Source organism: Arctopsyche grandis, chromosome 2 (assembly GCF_051622035.1).
Source record: "Arctopsyche grandis isolate Sample6627 chromosome 2, ASM5162203v2, whole genome shotgun sequence".
Taxonomy (NCBI): domain Eukaryota; kingdom Metazoa; phylum Arthropoda; class Insecta; order Trichoptera; family Hydropsychidae; genus Arctopsyche; species Arctopsyche grandis.
The window spans coordinates 35412157-35433361 of NC_135356.1; the positions used below are offsets into that span (position 1 = coordinate 35412157).

The following is a 21205-nucleotide window of genomic DNA, read 5'->3' on the forward strand; positions in this document are numbered from 1 at the left end:
ATCTCTATAATAGCTGCAAAAATTGTCTTTGTGACCACCGCAATGTGACGAATAGTCCAATTACACTTTTTAAAAGAACATGTTCTCTTTGTTAACCCAATTATTTTGTTCTCTATCTTTTTTTATATTATACCCATAATGTCAGAGAAATGTTTTAATATTGATGTATAATATGCTAGATCCGCCCTCACGTGTTATACTGGTCTCCCTTTTGACCTCCCTTCACAGTTTCTCTTATGTAGTAGGTAGGTAGGTACCGCTTCGTCGTAGGGGAAAAAACCCAACTTCCCCGCTAGTTAAACCCCACGCACCCCTCAGTTAGTGAAGACAAGATCTCCGACCAAAATCTCACGTCAGGGCCCATCTATGTGTATGATACATCAATGGTAATTTGACATTTCGGCTCGTCACGAAGAAAAGATACCTGTTGCGGTGGAGGCCCTAGTGGCGGTGTAATTTTTTTTAATTCTTATATTATTTTTGACGAATTATTCTTGATGCGAAACGTCTTTTCACACTTGAGCTGTTTCCAAATTCGAAAACGTATCAATTTTGTTTATTTATTTGTCATGGCAAGTCGGCATGTACAGGTTGGTAGCACTGCTCGGTGATCTGTCAATTGATTGTTTTGGTTTGGGCGCGTCGTGTCATCGTCTCGACGCTCAAAATGAGTATCGCTTCCAACAGGCGAGTCGTTTTCCTTTCAATCGATCAATTTTAATGACTTTATCTGTTCATCGAATGCTATTTCCAAATAAATAACACGCCAGTAGACATTCTGACAGCCACCTTTGCGATATTCGAGAACAGTCAAAAAACTTTACAAGCGACGAACCAATCGACAAATCCATCCGATCCTCTATTTCTTATCAAACTTTTAATTTACATATTATTAATACTTCTATAGGGGGGTTGAAGGTTTTGGACCGTTTCCCGGCCTATGGGAATTCAGTTGAATTTTGAAGAGGATCTTTATTACTCGATTGATACAGGTGTATTTGTGTGTACAGCGAAGTAGGTAGAGGATTCACTGGAACGAGCTAGGTCGAGTTCCTGAAGCTCACTGGCATCTGGTGAGCTGGGCTGGTGAGATCACGTTCTGGAAGATTCCGACGGGGTCGAGGTCTTCCTTTGTGTTCGATGTTTGATGCGTAGTTGGGATTTCCCGTGTACTCCGTGATTGCGTATCTGGAGCGAGTCGAATCGTCTTCATGGGTAAGCTGGACGAAGTATTTCGACCACGACTAACTTCCGTGTACGAGAAGAGGACGCGATGATGTCATTTGTACAGATTAGGTTCGATGAGGGAAATAAGTCGTGCCATATCTCTACATTTCTTACACTGTAAACATTCCAGTATCCGGGCCAATGATGAAACGTGCACCTGCATTGTCATTGTTTCGTTTGGAAATTAGCACTATTTTCAGAGCAGTGGAGTCATTGAAAATAAGCTTGTACAACTTCGACACTGCCATGGCTGACAATAATTCTATCCTAGTGACATGAGATTACGATAAAGCCTACGCGCCCGTCATATATTTGTATATTTTCGGTCTCCGTGACGAGACAGAATGTTACACGACAGAAAACGCAAAGATCGAAAATCGAAAGATCTTAAGTCGAAACGGCACATACTCACTTAATTTGCCATAATCATCTATAGAAGACATCTATGGAGAAACCTAGAGATAATATTAACTCTAGGTTTCTTGCAACAGAAAATTGGATAATAATGCCAATTTCACAGGAATCGTTTCATATCAGAAAAATTGACAAATTCTGATATGAAACGACCGAACTCGTCAAACCAAGGTCTGGCCAGCAATCTTTCGATTTTCGATCTTTGCCTTCCGATATTTGCGTTTTCTGTCGTTTAACATTCTGTCTCGTCACGTAGACCCGTATATTTTACATACATATATACAAACTTATACCAGGAAGGCTTAACAGATAAACCCCAAATGCGCCTTCCTGGTTCACATATTGATTAATACATGTAAATCTGAACAATATCCGACATCTATGGTCAGATATTACAAACATCGTACGATAAATGACAATGAATAACTTATTCATGTAACAATACTCCATAATCATCCATAGAAGACATCTATTGAGAAACCTAGAGATAATATTAACTCTAGGTTTCTTGCAACAGAAAATTGGATAATAATGCCAATTTCACAGGAATCGTTTCAAATCAGAAAAATTGACAAATTCTGATATGAAACGACCGACCTTGTCAAACCAAGGTCTGGCCAGCAATGAGAGTCCAGCGGGAAGTGAACTCGTAACCATTAGACCACAACTGCTGGTTAGTAGGGTTGTCAGATTTCATGCAAGTTAAACCGGGAAACCCCCAAAAAAAAATGAGATCTTTGACTTTTCTATAGATATATTTTCAATCGAAGTGATAATATTTAGAATATCTATAATTGATTTCTTTCCTCTTCTATTTTTAATACAAGTAAATGAAAAGTGCAATGAAGAACCCAAAGATAGACTTCACTGAGAGGATTAGTGAATAAATCTAATAGGGGTTTTGGTGCCTTTTCTTCAGCTAAAAAAAAGCTTCAAAATAGTGCGTTCTATTGCCGGTAATAGTGATAGCCATCTAGATTTTGAATGTGAGAGTGGATTTTTATATTCAATATTAGCAAAATCACACTAATCTTTGTCTTTCTGTTCTGACAGTGTCCGCGTCTACGTGTGATGAATAATTCCGAGTGTGAGAAAATTATCGATTCAAGAGAAATTGATTGATGCCTGATACACATTTTTTGTCTTCCTTCTACACATAGTTCTCCAGAAAGTATAAGACAGAGACAAATAGTTCATTGTTGAATATTGCTGCAGTTTTTACCAGATTGTCTGGTCCAGACATTGACCTTTTGTTTATAGTTTATGTTAATTCCGAGTTAAAAACTTCTGTCGGAATTTAAATATTAGTAAAACGGGACATTTGGGCGTCCCGAGAGTTTTGTTCGGGACACCGGAACACAAGACTTAAAACTGGTGACAATCCCGATCAATCGGGACGCCTGACAACCTTATATATATATACGGTTACATGTATTCGTATTCAATTGCACTACATATAGTGCAATTTTTGCTATCGACTATGGATAGTATTCTTGACAAACTATACGCACCTTGAATTCGAATTTATAAGGATTGTGAATATTGATTTACACGATTATTCATAAACAAATCCTATTGGGACGTGAATATGAATCGAAATATTCACGCATCCCATGAATATACGTTTAAATAGGTTAAAATATACGGATGGAAAATAAAGTGAACATCCTTACAATGAAAATGGCCCATTAAATGTTATATGAAACTTTGAGATTATAAAAAAAACTCATGTAAACGAAAAAATCGGTTAATATTTACATATATCAGTATAATATGGGCGTAATTCAGAAATCTGTCAACTCTATCACAAATGTGTAATTTTATACTGCAAACGACGAGTCGTTTGAAAGTGTTGTCGTGCAAAATTTTCGCATGAAATTGATCTTTCTGTATGCTTTGTTTCAGGATCAAGGAATTCGAGTCTATGCTACAAGCGGATCTAATAAAATTGGAACATTTGCAAACACTATGCTTTAACGGTATACAATGCTTACGACTGTAAAAATACAACGTTTCTCGATTGCTTGAGTGTTATTTAAAAAAAAATATTACCACAACTTAATCCAATCCTACGTCTATGTACTTATTAAAGCTTATTTACAATAAAATATTGAACAAGCCCTGTACGCGGCGGCACCTTTTTCGCGAATTTGGCAATCGAGTTTTTGACCTTAAATACAGATTTTAATATTCACTCAAGTAACCAGATATGTTAATTAACACTTCAAGTATTATATTAAACAATAAAATACATAATATATCTCGTAGTTTTGGATTAATTGTCAAATAATCATTCTTCATAATTGTATGAAGATGTGACGTCACATAGACGAGGTTTCAGTATGGTTCCACAAAAAACTAATTTTTGACTGGTATATATTCATTTTAAGCAAATTGAATAGATGGCATTCAACTCTCAGTAATATATTCAACCAATTTTGAACCTTAAAGCAGTTGAAATAGGCGCATATAAGGCTCAAAATCCGGTGCAAAGTTCAGAAATTCTATGGAAGACAGCCGCGCTACAGACTTGTCGCCCAAAGCTTCCATAGAAGACGGCCGCGGGCAAACGGTTAAGCTTCTGCTTCGATCCCAGGGCCGGGCCTCGAGTGAAAATGAATTTTTCAGAGTATGCTGTTGGTCAGACCTGGATTTGTGACTTCAGGTTGATCGTTTCCTATCAGAGTTTGCCAATTTTCTCTGATTTCATTGTTGAAACGGTGACACGACAACTCGTTCACAGATTTTCCGTAAACCGAGGATGCGCTCCAGGCATTACGTATACGGCCATCTCTTTCACAGACCGTCTGTTCACAAAATAACAGACTGCATACGTAATGGCATAGTAAACGAGATCTTGGTGAACAGACAGGGTGAGAAAGAGATGGCCGTATACGTAATGCCTGGAGCGCATCCTCGGCTTACGGAAAATCTGTGAACGAGTTGTCAGGTAACCATGCTGTTGGTCAGACCTGGATTTGTGACTTCAGGTTGTTGATCGTTTCCTATCAGAGTTTGCCAATTTTCTATGATTTCATTGTTGAAACGGTTCCCGGAAAAAATTGGCTAAAAATCCTTCCTATACAATATAAGCCACCTATAATTTGTGATTGATTAATGTGCAATAAATAAGTTTGTGTACAATCTCATTGATACAAATGACTTATATAAAAATGCTGCATATATTCATAACAAACGGAACGATTTTGCAAATATGTACGTATATGAATCTTTATGTAGAAAGGGCAGTGTTGTGCGATAAGCCGTTACATTGTTTATCTTGTGTATCATGTATCTGTTTATTTGTGTGTCGGTTACAATATTGTAAACAATCAATTCTATATTTTCAGGCATTCCGGATGAACGTGGTCTTCGACCGTTATGCTGGAAATTACTCCTGTCGTATTTGCCTTTAGATGTCGCATCTCGAGTCGGCACTCTCAAAACCAAACGAACTCTCTACAAACAATTCATTGGTATACAAAAAATAATTGTAAATATTATATATTAATTCATTACGCGTTCACGCCTTTATGTGTGTTCATGCGTTGTTGTTTATATACAGTTTTTTTTTATTGCAAACCTCCTTTACGTTTCACTTACGATTACAATTCAGGAAAAAATGATTGCCTCTTATCCGATCGTTTGCATACTTTGCCATATTGCTCATTTTGGTCATCAATATAAGTAAATGGATCCTCCGCCATTACGATAGAGATATCAAATATCGTTTAAGACGCGTTCGAAGTTTGCAAATTTGAAATCTGAGCGACGTCTATGTAGTCTTTAGTTTTGTACATAGATGGCGGTAGTAAAATAAGATTATTATATAGAGCAGTGATGTGCGGTTGTTCTTGTGCAATATTGCTGGACAACCGTCTCGTTCTCCGACGGAACGGTCTCTCAGGCTGTATTCGGTGGGGGGAAACCTTATGTTGAGGGCTTTAGGGGTCGAATTCTTTGACCTTTAAAGTGGGCTTGAATTATATATGAAATTTTAAATTTCATTCTCCTTTCACTTCTAGCTCAGAAGGTTCTTTTTTGGTATTTTGAAACATATAGTCGTTTAAATTAAATCTTGACACAGTGTTCTCTTCTGTATTCTTCTTGTTTTTAATCTATTTTTATTTATATAAAATCAATCTCACTGTATCCTTTCAGGTTCCGCGACAAATCGCTCACGGACATTACACTCACAGATAAATGGCTGACGCGACATTACGCAAGAATTATTCCTAAACTCAATTAAACGCACCGTGACGAATCAACACACTATCCTATCACAGATACATAAATAAAATGGGTCTTCCTCACGGGCCAGAATGTTAAATTACCGAAAACGTAAATATCGGAAGGCAAAGATCGAAAATCAAAAGATCTTAAGTCGAAAGATCAAAAAAAAGGCGCATGGTAAACAGCACATACTCACTTAATTTGCGCGAGCAGGATACAACAGGAACAAGAGGAACAGTCTTTCCTCCCGTATTAATGTGCGCGCGCAGAATACGGGAGGAAAAGCCTGTTCCTCTTGTTCCTGTTGTATCCTGCTCGCGCAAATTAATTGAGTATGTACCGTTTACCATGCACCCTTTTTTTTTGATCTTTCGGCTTATAATAATGATAGTGACTTTAAGTAATAATAAAAAATTGAACCAAATCCGACAACCGGAAGTAGAACTTTTGTCTTGTGCAAGTTTCCATACATCTGCGCTCAATTTGTATCAAAAATGCTGTTATAGCTATTAGTATTTCATAATGCTGCCGGTATGTGTGAATGTGTCTGTACGGTTCAATATCGAATTTTGTTTTGTGACCTTCTTATATTCCTCAAATTCATAGATAAAGTCATGGGTCAATCACATCCGAATTTTTTGTACATATATATAATTAATAATTGTTAATTAGGTATTACGCATTAAAATCCGATATCTAGGCAAGTGTTCGCAGGTGAGCGATTTGTCGTGTAAGCAATTTGCCTTTTAATGTCGTTTAATGACCCTTTAAAAATGTATTAAAATAATCTTGCCCTGTTCTCTTCGTGTATAATAATAAATAATAAAATCAATGAATATATGTAGGAAGCCGTCTCATGCAACGTTTAGGCAAAATTTAAAAGTGCTTTGTTTGTGGAAATAATTAGGAATCGCTAGTATATATGTATTATGATACGTTTCCTTATCTACATATGTATGTATATTGTTGAGGTCTGAAATAAGTACATATGTATGTAAGTAATTTGTTTTCATGATGACACATTTCAGATGAAATCATAGTATCGCCGGGCGGGGAGAATGATCACCCGCTCAACGTCAGCCCCGACAGTTCGTGGTCGACCTATTTTAAGGATAACGAAGTGCTACTTCAGATCGATAAGGACGTTCGCCGACTGTGTCCCGACATCTCGTTTTTCCAAACGGCGACGGAATTTCCCTGCGATCAGGTAGTTATGTCTAGTCGAGTGTCAGCGGTTTGGATCGTATCGCTTTATAAATGAGTAATTAATTGTTCAGACGAAAGGTTTGTTTTGTGATCGATGTGTGCATAGTGTTTTCTATTAGGATTGCTTTGCGAAATGTTTTTGCGAGCGCGATTTGTTCATTATATGTATTGTTATTATGTATGCAGCATGTCTTTCGTGTAGTTGATTTGCCGTTGAATTGAAAAATTTGTGCTTTGCAGGTTGTCAACAGCAGCGGCGTGAAGCGACTTCATAAAAGAGTGGAACATTCTGCCTTATTTTACAGCGATGTAGAAAGGAAAGGCTTAGGCCCATTTAAAGTGAGTGTTCATTATAAAGTACATATAATATGTAAAGTAAAATATTCAGCTACTTTGAGAGTATTAGTCTATCTACATACATATATCTAATATATAAAAGAGACTTTGTATGTAGTATGTATGTGGTGGAGAATCCTGACAGATGACGCTATTCAGGATCACGGTTGGGATGTGGCGGTTGAGGTGAAGATCAAACACGTGCGTTTTCAGTCATGTTGTTTTAGCGACCAACCGCGCGGAGCACAGGTCCAACTGCGACTAACCGTTATATATCTGCCCCTTATCACAATCAGCCTTTCGTTCAATTCCAACCCTACATGTATGTAACGGTTCGGTGATTACTGTTCACAAAGTCACTAAAATCTGTATAACGGAACATCTGGCAGACGAAAAGTCCATCATACTAAAGAGAACTTGAGTGCCAAATATTGCGTATTCGTGATTTTAATGGCAAAATTGTCTTTGTGACCACCGCAATGTGAGGCGCCGATGGCGAATCCCTAGGGGGTGCAGCCTTGGGGGCGCAGGCGCCGGATTCTGCTATACATATAATTTCGAAAGAGACTTACTATATATGTTTGTTTGTTCGTGACAGTCAATTTAATAAAAAAAACAAATTATTATTCAAATAATTTTAATAAAATATTTACTATTAGATTAGTCATGTTTAAGCGGTTTATATTACAAATACCGAGCGAAGCCGGGTAATACAGCTAGTATACATATATTGTCTGTCTATATATGTATGTATATAAGATTGTCCTATACCATTCAACCGATTGCAATGAAATTTCTTCTTCTTCTTCATCTAATGCCGAATCCGTATTCAGACGTAGGCGACTACCATGGGCAGACATCGTTTATGGCCCGTGCGAATTCTTCCCTATCATGGGCAAGCCGAAATAGCTTTTCGAGACCGAGTCCCATCCATGACCTGATGTTCCGGAGCCAAGAGAGCTTCTTTCTCCCAAGCCACCGTTTGCCTTCTATGATTGTTTGTAGAAGGCGATATTTGGGGCCGCGAATAATATGGCCAAAGTATTCCATCTTACGGCGCTTCACCGTGTCAAGAAGCTCTCTCTTTTTATGAAGAAGCTGGAGGACTGTTTAGTTTCTTACATGCTCCTTCCACGAGATCTTTAGCATCCTCCGGTAACACCACATTTCAAAGGACTCTATCCTGTTCATGGATGCCACTAACAGTGTCCACGTTTCGCATTCGTACAGCAACACCGACCAAACATAGGAGTGCAGGACTCTTAAACGCAATTTCATAGACAACCTTCGACAACATAAAACATTTTTCATGCTGCCGAAGGCATTTCTTGCTATTTCGATCCTTCTTCTTATCTCCATTTCGGAACTGACGTCCGTATTGATCATTGCTCCTAGGTATTTGTATTGTATTGTTCGATCCGTCTTTTCTTTACATATTACCATTGATTTTGTCTTGTTGATATTAATAGACAGACCCCATTTTTGACATGAATGATCAACTGCGATCAATAACGATTGTAGGTCTTCGGCACTCTCAGTCAATATTGCCGTATCATCAGCGAAATGGATATTATTTGTAATTTCGCCACCTATTTTTACTCCTATTCGACTATCGACTGCCTGGTTGAACACCATTTCCGAATACAGATTGAAGAGCATGGGCGACAATACACATCCCTGCCGTACCCCTCGACTAATTTCTACTTTTTCGGTTTCCAAGTCTTCAACCTTCACGACAGCAGATTGGTTCCAATATAGGTTCTTCAAAAGGGCGATATCCTTTGCATCTATACCGGTTTGGTTTAGTGCATGGATTAATTTATCAAATGCTTTTTCAAAGTCGATGAAACAGACGTATGAAACTTACATGAGTTATTGTGTGTATGCCCATATATATCAGCGGCATATATGTATCAGCGGCCAGTAAGCGTTGTGCACCCAACATGATACAAATCTGAGTCATCGGCCGCCATAGTGTCAACATTTATTTCGCAAATTTTTATCATGTTAGGTTCACAACGCTTACTGACCGCTAACACATATATGATTCACGACTGCGCGAACTGTTTCAGTCCGCTGATAAACGTGATACAAACATATGTGTATCAGCAGACGGAAACATTTCACGCAGTCGTGAATCATATATGTATTAGCGGCCAGTAAGCATTGTGCACGCAACATGATACAAATATAAGTCAGCAGCCTTCTTAGTGCTAATTTTTTTTTTTTTTTATACCACTTATGTATGTTCTCATGTGAAAATTTATTCTATTCAACAGATAAGTAGAGAAAGAGGGGGTTACAGTAGCAACGGTAGTTATGAATCAATGAGCGAAGGAAACGAAGCTCATTGGGAAGTCGTCGAAAGAATTCTATTTATATATGCCAAGCTGAATCCTGGTCAAGGTTATGTGCAGGGAATGAACGAAATAGTCGGTCCAATCTATCACACCTTCGCTACAGATCCCGATATTGCCTATAGAGGTAAATATTACATTACATTTTCTACCGTTACAGAATGAAAGTTCATCCTTTTGTTTTGTTCCTCATCACCTGATCCTTTTACTTGCTCCGACTTCTCGTTCACGCAATCTTCTTTTGACACCTTCTCAAACTGAATCTTTTAAATTTAACAAAGTGTTTTTCACCGTTTGTAATTGTATTTTTAGAATATGCCGAGGCTGACTGTTTTTTCTGTTTCACAAATCTCATGAGCGAAATACGGGATTTCTTCATTAAAAGTCTGGATGAAAGTGAAGGAGGAGTCAACCATCTCATTCAAAAATTCGATCAGGCGATACGTTTACATGATTCCAATGTGTGGGCTCGCCTGGTGGAACTCGATCTGAAGCCGCAATACTACAGTTTTCGGTAATCTTATTATACATATGTGCATACGTTTTAAGTTTAATGTGTGTGTATGTATAAGAGTGATTTGAAAAGCTAGTAAAACTCTTTTTATTTCATTGCGTTTTGCCAATATTTCGATTTTGGGAACGAGAAGAAGTCCCACGGGTCAAGTTGAAGGAATATGCCGGATTAGAAACCAATTTGAAGCTCAATTCATGCAATACTTTCTTTACTATGAGGACGGAGTATTGTCTTTGTCTCTTATTGGCCAGTTTTATCAATTTTTCCTTAAATTCCTCTTTTAAACGGAACAATAATGCAAGGTCATACTAGTTTTTTTGGTAGAATCTTTAAGAAGGGCCTGTTTATAATTATTGAAATCGTGCATATCATTTATATTTTATTAAAAATAATAACAATAATGAGATAAAGCTATTTGAAAACAAAATCCATCCGCCCATTTTTGCTATAGGCAAATTTGTCTATAACTTTTTCATTAAAATTTGTTATTTTTCTCATCATATCTTTCTCTATTGAAAGCATAGATAAAGCTGTCAATCTCTCTTGACTCATTGTGTTTCTGAGGTAAGTTTTGATTCTATTTAATGTAGAGAAGCATCGCTCGGGTTCTGCAGTTGTCATCGGAGTGGTAATCAAAATTTTTAAGAGCTTCGTCAATTCTCCAAGAACATCGCATAAGTTATTAGCATGTATTAATTTTAATATTATTGAAACCATTTTCTATTGAACTGCTTATATTATTGAAGCCATTTTCAGTCCAGACTGGATCTCCGTCCATTAATAAACAAGGAAAGCAAAATAGTGTATTTTGGATGTCACACCCACAGAGCCATTTCTTCTTGTCGTACAAATCTGAATTAAAAGCTCGAATATATTTTTTATTGTGGCTAGTTCCTGATTGGGCTATTAAAATATCCAAGGTTGGACGACCTCATTGTTTGATCTTCACCTTTTCTTTTAGGGACAACATTGAAAACTTTTATTTCCGTTACACTCAGAGCCATGACTATAATCCTGTAATGGGGTAAATGTTGCATTCAATAAATTCATGAAAAGAAAGAGTATAAAACGCTTACAAAGAGGTGTTAGCAGAAAGTAAAAACGTTGCCGTTCTCGAGAGTGTCCTAGTTTTATTACATAACTTAAAAACATGTAAAATGGTCACCTCACAATAAAGATGGCCAGGCAAGCTATTTTTGAGCTTAGTTCATTTTTCCAGTATTATCCTATTGGGCTATTTTGGGTTTTCAATATAAAATATAATATTTATTTTAGTAAAATTAATCACAACAAAATAAATAAACAATTACTATGTATTTTAATTAAATAAATCAATAACAATATAAATATTTTAGATAAGATCTGCCGTTTCCTTTTTCTCTTTGTCGGGGAGGTTTATACCTACTATTGTATTTGGGCTGGCACTTACAACATTGGTCCGTAATAAACATTCTTTCCCATCTTAAACTATTCAGCTCCTCTAAGAGTATTATTTAAAAAAAAAATGAACATCCCTGCTGGCAGCTAAATAATGTCTTGCTTAGAGAAAAAAGTATTTAGTTTACAGCAGCAAAATTATTTTAAAATACTAAAACTGCATACATAGTAACAAAACCCCCTCTCGGTTACATCAATGAAATTCAAACAAGTGGAAATCGAACTTGTTGCACGAGTGGAGCATATTTTAATCTTTGCAACACATATTTAATATCCAGGTCTGCAGCAAATTTATATAGGTGCTACTTTAGTATGCAGTCTACCTTCACATATCTACTTTAGTATGCGATCTACCTTCACGTTTCTACCTTCTGAGTTCTCGCGTGTGACAGTGGGACTGAATAATACCGACCCTAACAACCTAATCTTAAATGAATAGGGCCAACCCTTTTTTTTTCCATGAGAGGGGAAAACCTTGCATAGGCCCTCCCGGCCCGAATATCCAGGGGAAGAATGAGATTCACACTCTTTCAGCTGCTGCCGGACCTACACTTAAGCATTACCAGGCAGCAGTACCGGTAATGCTTAAGAGAAACCCGGGCCCCACCACCGGTCGCGGTGCTCTGATCAAGCCCTACAACACGGAGACAAGCCCCTGACATCTCCTTTCATTTTGGACTGCTCCTTCCCAATCGCGGAGGCAGCAAAGGCCTCAGCCACTTTGTAATAGTGGCAGCTAAGTTTTTCTCTTCCTCTGCCTCTTCAGTAGGGCCTGTCTGAAAGCCTCACACCGTCCGCTTCCGAGACGATGGGAGGCATTCTCGCAGAGAGCACAGTGCGGCGAATTGCTACACTCGGCTGATCTGTCGTCAGCCCTGCAGTGCAAAGCAATATGTCCGAAGTCTCGGCAGCGGTAACACTGCTGTAGGACTTCTCTTTCTCTTATCCTGCATCTCACGAGACCGACACGTACGTGACCTTTTCTGATCAGCGCGTCAGTCTCGGGTGTGCAAGGAAGTGTCGCCGTACAAGTAAACGTGCCTCCGAAGGCTGGGGGCAGTGTTTGCGCCCACACTTCACAGAGATTCGCCGAGTCACCAAGGACCTTCTCCACATCCCTCTCATCAATACCCTCGTACAGGTCCCTAACGAAAATCTGTCGAGTGGGGACTGACCAGTGGATATTAAACGTTTCTTCTCTATCGGCTTCTCTAATCTCTTCCCCCAGGACGCTGCCACTTACCCCTTCTTCCAAGCGCACGATGAGGGAGCCATTTATACCTCTTCTGATAGAGCGGATGCCTTGGAAATTTACTTTATCCATGTCCGCTCTTTTATTCAGCTTCTTCAATATATCCGCGTAAGAGAACGGAGTGGCAGTGGCATCTGCACCAGTGTCCTGTGCGTTAGCATCTATTAAGGGCGTGATGATGAGTGCCTCTGTCTTCTTCCGCGGCTTGGCCTTGATCATCGGCTTTATTGCTTTAGGCGGCAGTGGGGGCGCATTCTTCTTCTTTCTTTCGACTTTTTTTGGGGCAGAAGGGCTACTCGTCCTCTTGCCGGTCGTCTTCTCTGGGGCGGCTTGGTAGCTGACTTCCTTTTCTTGCCAATTTGCTTGCCAATTCTTAATTTTGTCGAACTGGGCATCGATAGACGCCGCCAGTTTTTGCAATCTGCAATGAAATCACGTAATTCTTTAATGTCTTCTCCAGCTTCATCAATTGCTTCTTTTAGTTTAATAAGTTTCGCCATATTTTATCCCACGAGGGAACAGCTGTCCAGCCGACCAGAGCCCCGCTTAGCCGGCTAAGCCTAAATACACTCAGGGGGTCGGCATGCCTGCTGAGGCTTCGTTCTCGACCTGTTGTTTAACGTCTTCAGGCCATCTATCCCTCGGCACGATTACATACACCTTGGATTAAAGACGTGGTTCGCTTTAGTTAGGTCCAAAGATCCGTCAGCCCCCTAGCCACGACAAGGCCCGAACCACAAAGGACCAACCCTAACTTAACCTAACCTAACCTGATCCTTAAATAAATAGGTGTTGGCTGCTTAGACTGTATTCGTTGGGGGGGTGGTGGCCTCATGTTGAGGGCTTTAAGGGTCAAATTCCTTGACCTTTAAAGCGGGCTTAGACTAAAGTAGCACCTTTTTATAAGCTTGAAAACATTCATCGATTCTAGAAACAAAACTGCATGTCAATCAATTTATTTGGGCTGATTTAAATAACTTTTCGAGTGTCATGCTACTTTGATATACCTATATTTTTCTTCCATTTATTTATATTTTAATATATTTAGGCTTTCCCCGTCGTCTTGTATAAATACACTTGTTGCATCGGCTTAGTTAGGGCATTGAATATGTGTATTTATGTGATTTTTTTTTCTTTTTTTAGTTGGCTAACACTCTTATTGTCACAAGAATTTCCACTACCTGATGTGGAACGCATTTGGGATTCTCTATTTTCAGACTGTAACAGATTCCAATTTTTGATTCACGTATGCTGTGCTATGGTTGTGTAAGTATATCGCTTGATTATTAAACGTTCAAAAGTATTCAGTAGCTTTGGTTTGATCGTACTTCAGTGGCGTAACTACCGCGCCCGCAGACCCCGCAATGCGGGGGGGCGCCAAGGCTTGGGGGGCGCCGCAAAGCGGCGTGCCTTTTTTGCAGATTTTTTAATTTGTTCTGTAATTTCTTTGCAATAATTTTTTTAAAAACCTCTATTATTTTTTAACCTATTTGCATCTCGTTTTATTGTATTTACATATAGCTGACAATTCTCTCTTATTCTTGTATATATTTTTGTTAAAACAACGTGTTAAAACAATAGAATAAAATTATATGAGGCGTAAAAACGTAAAAATTTATAAATTTATAAATTTTTAGCTATCAACATTAACAGGTGGGAAATTTTTAAGGAAAATTCATCATCAGTTACTTTAAACAGATTGTGCACTGCTTGTTGGTCGTCCAGATTAGACTCTATTAATGCACTTCGTTACATATATATGTATGTAGGTACATATATGTACAGATGTTTTAAAATTTCTTACAGAAATAATTTTAAGAAGTAAAAGAAATGATGAACAATCAAAAGAAAAGTGACTAAAAAAGAAAATGGAAAGTTTCGAATTTATTCTCCTACTCGTCCTTCTTGAAAAATTCTTCGGTTTCTCAACTTTGTTTCAAAGTTCCTTCAATCAAAAAACGCTGATGATATCAGTGCTCAGTCTATGATTAGAAATGCATATTGCGAGATCAGTAATTTTAGAAATAAATTTGAAGGATTCGTAACAATTTCAACAATATTAGGGTTGAAGTCAAAATTGAATCTAAAAGCATTTCGATGAACTCAGTCATGATATACGATTCCAGGATCCATTAAAAGAAATTTTGAACAATTTTTAATGCGGCACTAAACGTAACCTAAGTGCAAATGAAGGTTCGTATCACGTTATTTAAACATTGTTTCAAAGTTCGCTTTCCTGCAAAACAATTATCAGATGACGATTTACATATATGTACATATATATATGTACATATATATATATATATATCGTGAAGCTATGTCTCTAGCCAACTAATATGTCAATGACTTTGATGAATCATTGCCTGATCGAATACTTGATTTCCGTTCGTGCTTAAAAGAAAATAAACCTTGTAAAAATAAAGAAGAACGTGTTCATAATTTGGCAAAGCTCTTCATTTGTAATTTTTATAATTTAAATTCATCATTTAAATCATCTTGTTCCTCACGCTTCCGGTAACTGTAGCCACTGCGGAGCGCTCGTTCACAAGTTGAAACTTATTAAAAACTAGCTGTATTACCCGGCTTCGCTCAGTGTTTATAATATAAACCACTTAATCATGACTAAGCTAATTTAATTAAAAAAAAAAATTTAAAAATTTAAAAAAAAATAAAAAAAAAATCAAAATTTTTTTTAAAAAAATCAAAAAAAAAAAATCAAAAAATTTTTTTTTTTGCCTTTTAGGGCTTCGCCCTCGGCGCCCCCCTGAGCCTTTGCCTTCTAGGGCTTCGCCCCTCCACGCCCCAAGAGCAATTGCCGTTTAGGGCTTCGCCCCCATGATCAGTTGCCTTTTAGGGCTTCGCCCCTCCGCGCCCCCATGATTAAAAGCCGTCTAGGGCTTCGCCCCCCTTAGTTAATGCCTTTTAGGGCTTCGACCCCCGCGCCCCCAAGATTAATTGCCGTTTAGGGCTTAGCCCCCCTTAGTTAATGCCTTTTAGGGCTTCGCCCCTCCGCGCCCCCATGATTAAATGCCGTCTAGGGCTTCGCCCCCCTTAGTAAATGCCTTTTAGGGCTTCGCCCCTCCACGCCCCCATGATTAAATGCCGTCTAAGGCTTCGCCCCCATGATCAGTTGCCTTTTAGGGCTTCGCCCCTCCGCGCCCCCATGATTAAAAGCCGTCTAGGGCTTCGCCCCCCTTAGTTAATGCCTTTTAGGGCTTCGACCCCCGCGCCCCCAAGATTAATTGCCGTTTAGGGCTTAGCCCCCCTTAGTTAATGCCTTTTAGGGCTTCGCCCCTCCGCGCCCCCATGATTAAATGCCGTCTAGGGCTTCGCCCCCCTTAGTAAATGCCTTTTAGGGCTTCGCCCCTCCACGCCCCCATGATTAAATGCCGTCTAAGGCTTCGCCCCCATGATCAGTTGCCTTTTAGGGCTTCGCCCCTCCGCGCCCCCATGATTAAATGCCGTCAAGGGCTTCGCCCCCATGATCAGTTGCCGTTTAGGGCTTTGCCTGATAAGGCTGCGCCCCATGGGGCTTCGCCCCATGAGGCTGCGCCCCCCTGCGCCCCCTTCGGGGCCCCATGTGGCTAAGCTCCATAAGGCGGCGCCCCATAAGGCGGCGCCCCATAAGGCTGCGCCCCTAAGGCTGCGCCCCATAAGGCTGCGCCCCATAAGACTGCGCCCCATAAGGTTGCGCCCCATAAGGCTGCGGCCGATAAGGCTGTGCCCCATAAAGCTGCGCCCCCCTGCGCCCCCTTCGGGGCCCCATGTGGCTAAGCTCCATAAGGCGGCGCCCCATAAGGCGGCGCCCCATAAGGCTGCGCCCCTAAGGCTGCGCCCCATAAGGCTGCGCCCCATAAGACTGCGCCCCATAAGGTTGCGCCCCATAAGGCTGCGGCCGATAAGGCTGTGCCCCATAAAGCTGCGCCCCCCTGCGCCCCTTGTGGCGGCCCTGGCGGGGCCCCATGAAGCTACTCGCCTTGCGCCCCCGCGGGGGTGAATCCATTGAATCGAAAAAAACAAATCGGCGCCCATGGATCGAAAAAAAAAAAAATCGAATCACGTGTTCGATGACGTCACCGATCTACGGACGACGAAGACGACGACGACGACGACGACGACGACGATGACCAAGGATACATACAAAGTCTCTTTCCAAATTATAGATTAGATTACTCAAGGTCAAATATGTCACAACATCGACTTAAAGTATTAGCAATGATTAGTATTAAATTTTAACAAAATAGTCGTGTTTGCCAATGAGTCCAGAAAAAAGTTTTTCTACGTAAAAAAGGTATGAATTATTAATTTAGAAAGTTATTTTGCTGTAAGGAAATAATATGAATATATGGCGGGGGGGGGGGGGGGGGGCCTTAAAATATTTTGCGGGGGGGCGCCTGGAATTCACGCTACGCCACTGTCGTACTTGAAATTGTCTACTCTAATGACTAGAGACACGTACATATTTTGAGCATCTATTTTTGTCTAGCATTTTCATTTTGCATTTTAGCGTTTTAGGGCATTGTTCAATTTTAGCATCTATTTTTATGAAGAATTTAATTTTAAATAATAAAATTTTTTAATAAAATTTATATATGTACATACAGCAGCAGTCACATAAAACGGAACGCTTAAGCGAAACATGTTTTTGCGTGAAATTTCGGTAATCTTATATAAAACCAAAACCGAAAGTCATTTAAATGATAGGTTGTATCATAGTGCATTCGTGTAACACCAAACGTGAAAAAAAAAGGTGATAAAAATGAGTTGGGGAGAAATTTAATGGAGGGCAGATTTTACGACCGTGCGTTGACTTCATAGTTAAATGAAATTTGAAATGAAAATAACACTATACATATACATTTTTAATTTTTTTACAGTCACATATTATTATTTACATCTTATAAAAAATAAATTAATATTTTGTAGCGGCTCCTTTCGATTTTATAACTTATTTTATTCGGTTTGGCATAGAATCTACTAAAGTTTTTAAATTTTCGATTGGGAAGTCTTCGTACCATATCTTTTCTATTATTTCTTTCAACGATTTAAGAGTAGTAAAATTGTTCTTCCTTAACCTGTACTTGATACACATCCATAAATTTTCGATTGGATTTAAATCGGGACTATTGCCAGGCCATGGTAGTGTCTTTACACCCATTTCTTGTAAATAGTCCCGAACCTAAAAAAAAGTAAAAAAAAAAATTCAGTTTTTTGATTGAAATTTTATAATTTATATTCAATGCTATCAAATAAAATGAATACTCACCAATTTAGCTCGATGACAAGGGGCAGAGTCATCTTGAAAAACTATATCATCGGAATATGAAAGGTGGTTTTCCATCGATGGGACAAAGCTTTCTTCTAAAATTTTTTTATATTTTTTTCCATCGATGGCACCTTGTAGAAACTCCAATTGTCCAATGTTATGATACGAAAAGCATCCCCAGACCATTTGACTTGGAGGATCCTTAACAGTTTTAAGGGTACAATTTTCACTATACCTTTCGCCAACTTTCCTTCGGACATACGGAAAACCATCAGGACTATAGAGGTTAAACTTTGATTTGTCGGAAAGTATCACTCGTTGCCAATCTGATGGACTCCAATTTTCATGTGCTTTCGCCCATTCCAATCGATTGTTTTACATTCTCTTGGTTAGTAGTGGTTTTTTTGCAGCTTTCCGACCGTACAGTCCAGCTTCTCTGAGTCGCCTTCTTACTGTTGAGTCGCTGATTTCCATGGAAAATTGTGAAGATACATCTGTTCTTATTTCTACAGCAGTTTTGAATCGCTGCTGTAAAGATAATCTGGTTATTACACGGTCTTGCCTCTCCGATGTGCATATTTTCAGTCCGGTCCCCTTCTTACGGTCAAAACATCCAGATTCTCTTTTTTTTTATCAGTATTCTCGAAACAGTCGATAACAAACATCCCATTTTCTTGGAAATTGACCGAAAGAAAAATCCTGAACTCGCCAATGTCGCGATTTTTACACTCTTCTGCAATGATAACTGAGCTCGTTTTTTCATGTTGACGTGTTAAAATTCGAATTTGATGCTTTCTCCTCGAAAACCCACACTATACTGAACTCAAATCTTAGAAAACAATCATATTTAGAATATTTGGTCGTTAAAAACCCTACACATAAAGGGATAATCCTTAAATGGCCTCGTAGTCGTAAAATTCACAAGCGTTCCGTTTTATGTGACTGCTGGTGTATATACAATTTAAAGACAACACAACAATTAAAAAATAATAGAAAAATTCAAAAATGTTTTGGAATTAAAATTACAATGAAAAAAACATGAATATAAAAGTACAAAGACAAAAAATATGAATATAAAAATATAATACCAATTAAAATTTCTTAAAACTCAACATGGAGCATATCTCTACAGATTCTTTTTTGAGATTTGTGCTAAGATCGGTAACAATTATATTGTATATATTAAAATACCTTTCAGAATCCAAACTATTGACGGGACACCAAATAGATTTTAGAGCTGCACAACCAAACTCTTCATATTTAATTTTTGTTGTCATCAATAGTAGCAATATATCCGGCGTGGATTCACTTTTTTTATATTCTCTATTAATTGTCTAAAAAGTGCTGATATCCTTCCAAACATTGAGCCTCTGTTAATACATTAAACAATGTCAGGTTTCTAAAAAACAAAACTGTTTCTTTAACATTAATATCAGATTTTGTACCGGCCACAGATGGATTGAATAGTTTACTCAATGTTTGGAGAAATAGATTTGTCACATTTAGTCTTGAGTGCGAGTCTAGTTTTAAGACGCTTTTTTGAGCATCCTTTTGGATACACAGCTCCAACTGTCTTCTTTTGTTCAGTTCAGTGGTAGACAAAAGCAGTTGCTTGGTCTCGAAAGGAAAAACACCGTCTATGGTAAACTGCAAGCTCTGTTTAATCCCCTCAATTTCTTCACATAATGGGCAAAGGGATAGGGAAGACCCTTTTAAATTGTCTTTTACTTTTATAAATTTTATTCAAATTTCACTTTTGTTTGTTATTTTAGCATCTATTCGCATATTTTGCCAATTTAGCATATTTTGCCAATCCATTCCGAACTAAGCATTAATAGCAAAATGTTCAAAATAGGTGTCTCTACGAATAATTTTGTTAATCGTTTTCATATATTATTTCCAGACTCGTCAAAGAGCACATCATGGATGGCGACTTTGCTTCGAACGTTAAACTGCTCCAGAACTATCCGCCCATAGACGTCACGAAAATATTACAAACGGCCGTCAATTTGTCTAATTCCATTTGAAAGATCGCTACTTCTCTATAGCATAAGTGTCCGAGGCTTCCAAGCTTTTTGTCAACCGTAAAATATCATAAGAAACGTACAAAATTGTAAATTTTAATACCGCCTTCAATTGATTCACCCGAGTTATGTAAAAATATATGTATATATAAAAATATCCTAGATCGTAGGTAGTGACAAATTTGAAACCCAGCCTTATATAATCTACTTCATTGCCGTTGAGCTACTTATATATTTGTATGTAATTTTTATGTAATCGAATTTATGATCACATTAATGTTAAATGTTCACAGCTTAAGTTATCTCACTGTCAATGAGCAATATTATTAATGGAGGCGGTCAGGACAGTGACGTCAACAGCCTATTGTTGAATTTGTGACATGCTTTTATGTATATTAACACAATGGTGGCCGCGGACTCATATTTGTATCATGTTGGGTGCACAACGGTTAGTGGCCGCTGGTACATATATGATTTACGACTGCGCGAACTGTATCAGTCTGCTGATATATTTTTGTATCACGTTTGCGTCAATCGTTAGTGTGCGATGATACAATTTTGTATCACGTTTTTGTTTATGACGAAAATGTGATACAAATATATATCAGCGGACTGAAAAATATATTCGCGCAGTCGTGAATCATATATGTATCAGCGGCCACTAAGCGTTGTGCACCCAACATCATACAAATATGAGTCAGCGGCCACCATAGTGTTAATTAGTCTAGTGTTATACCTAGTTAATTAGTCTAGTGTTAAGCCCGGACCCAGAGGGTGCCGCGTATTGTTCAAATGTTGTAAATGCATTGCTAAAGGTTTGCCGAACCTTTTTTAGAAAATAGTGTTAACACTATGGCGGCCGCTGAATCTTATTTGTATCATGTTGGGTTCACAACGCTTACTGGCCGCTGATACATGTATGATTCACGATTCTGCGCG

The 21205-nt window shown here is 38.6% G+C and overlaps 1 protein-coding gene across 1 annotated transcript; it reads left to right on the forward strand.

Moving 5' to 3' along the window:
* The first annotated feature begins 605 nt into the window (after positions 1–605).
* On the forward strand, positions 606–20398 carry LOC143922574 (TBC1 domain family member 13). Its single transcript, XM_077445878.1, has 9 exons — positions 606–687; positions 3547–3620; positions 4992–5117; positions 6903–7081; positions 7321–7419; positions 9696–9900; positions 10086–10287; positions 14120–14242; positions 20146–20398. The coding sequence occupies exons 1-9, from the start codon at positions 668–670 to the stop codon at positions 20267–20269; spliced, it is 1152 nt and encodes a 383-aa protein (XP_077302004.1). The 5' UTR covers positions 606–667; the 3' UTR covers positions 20270–20398.
* The last annotated feature ends 807 nt before the right edge of the window (positions 20399–21205 follow it).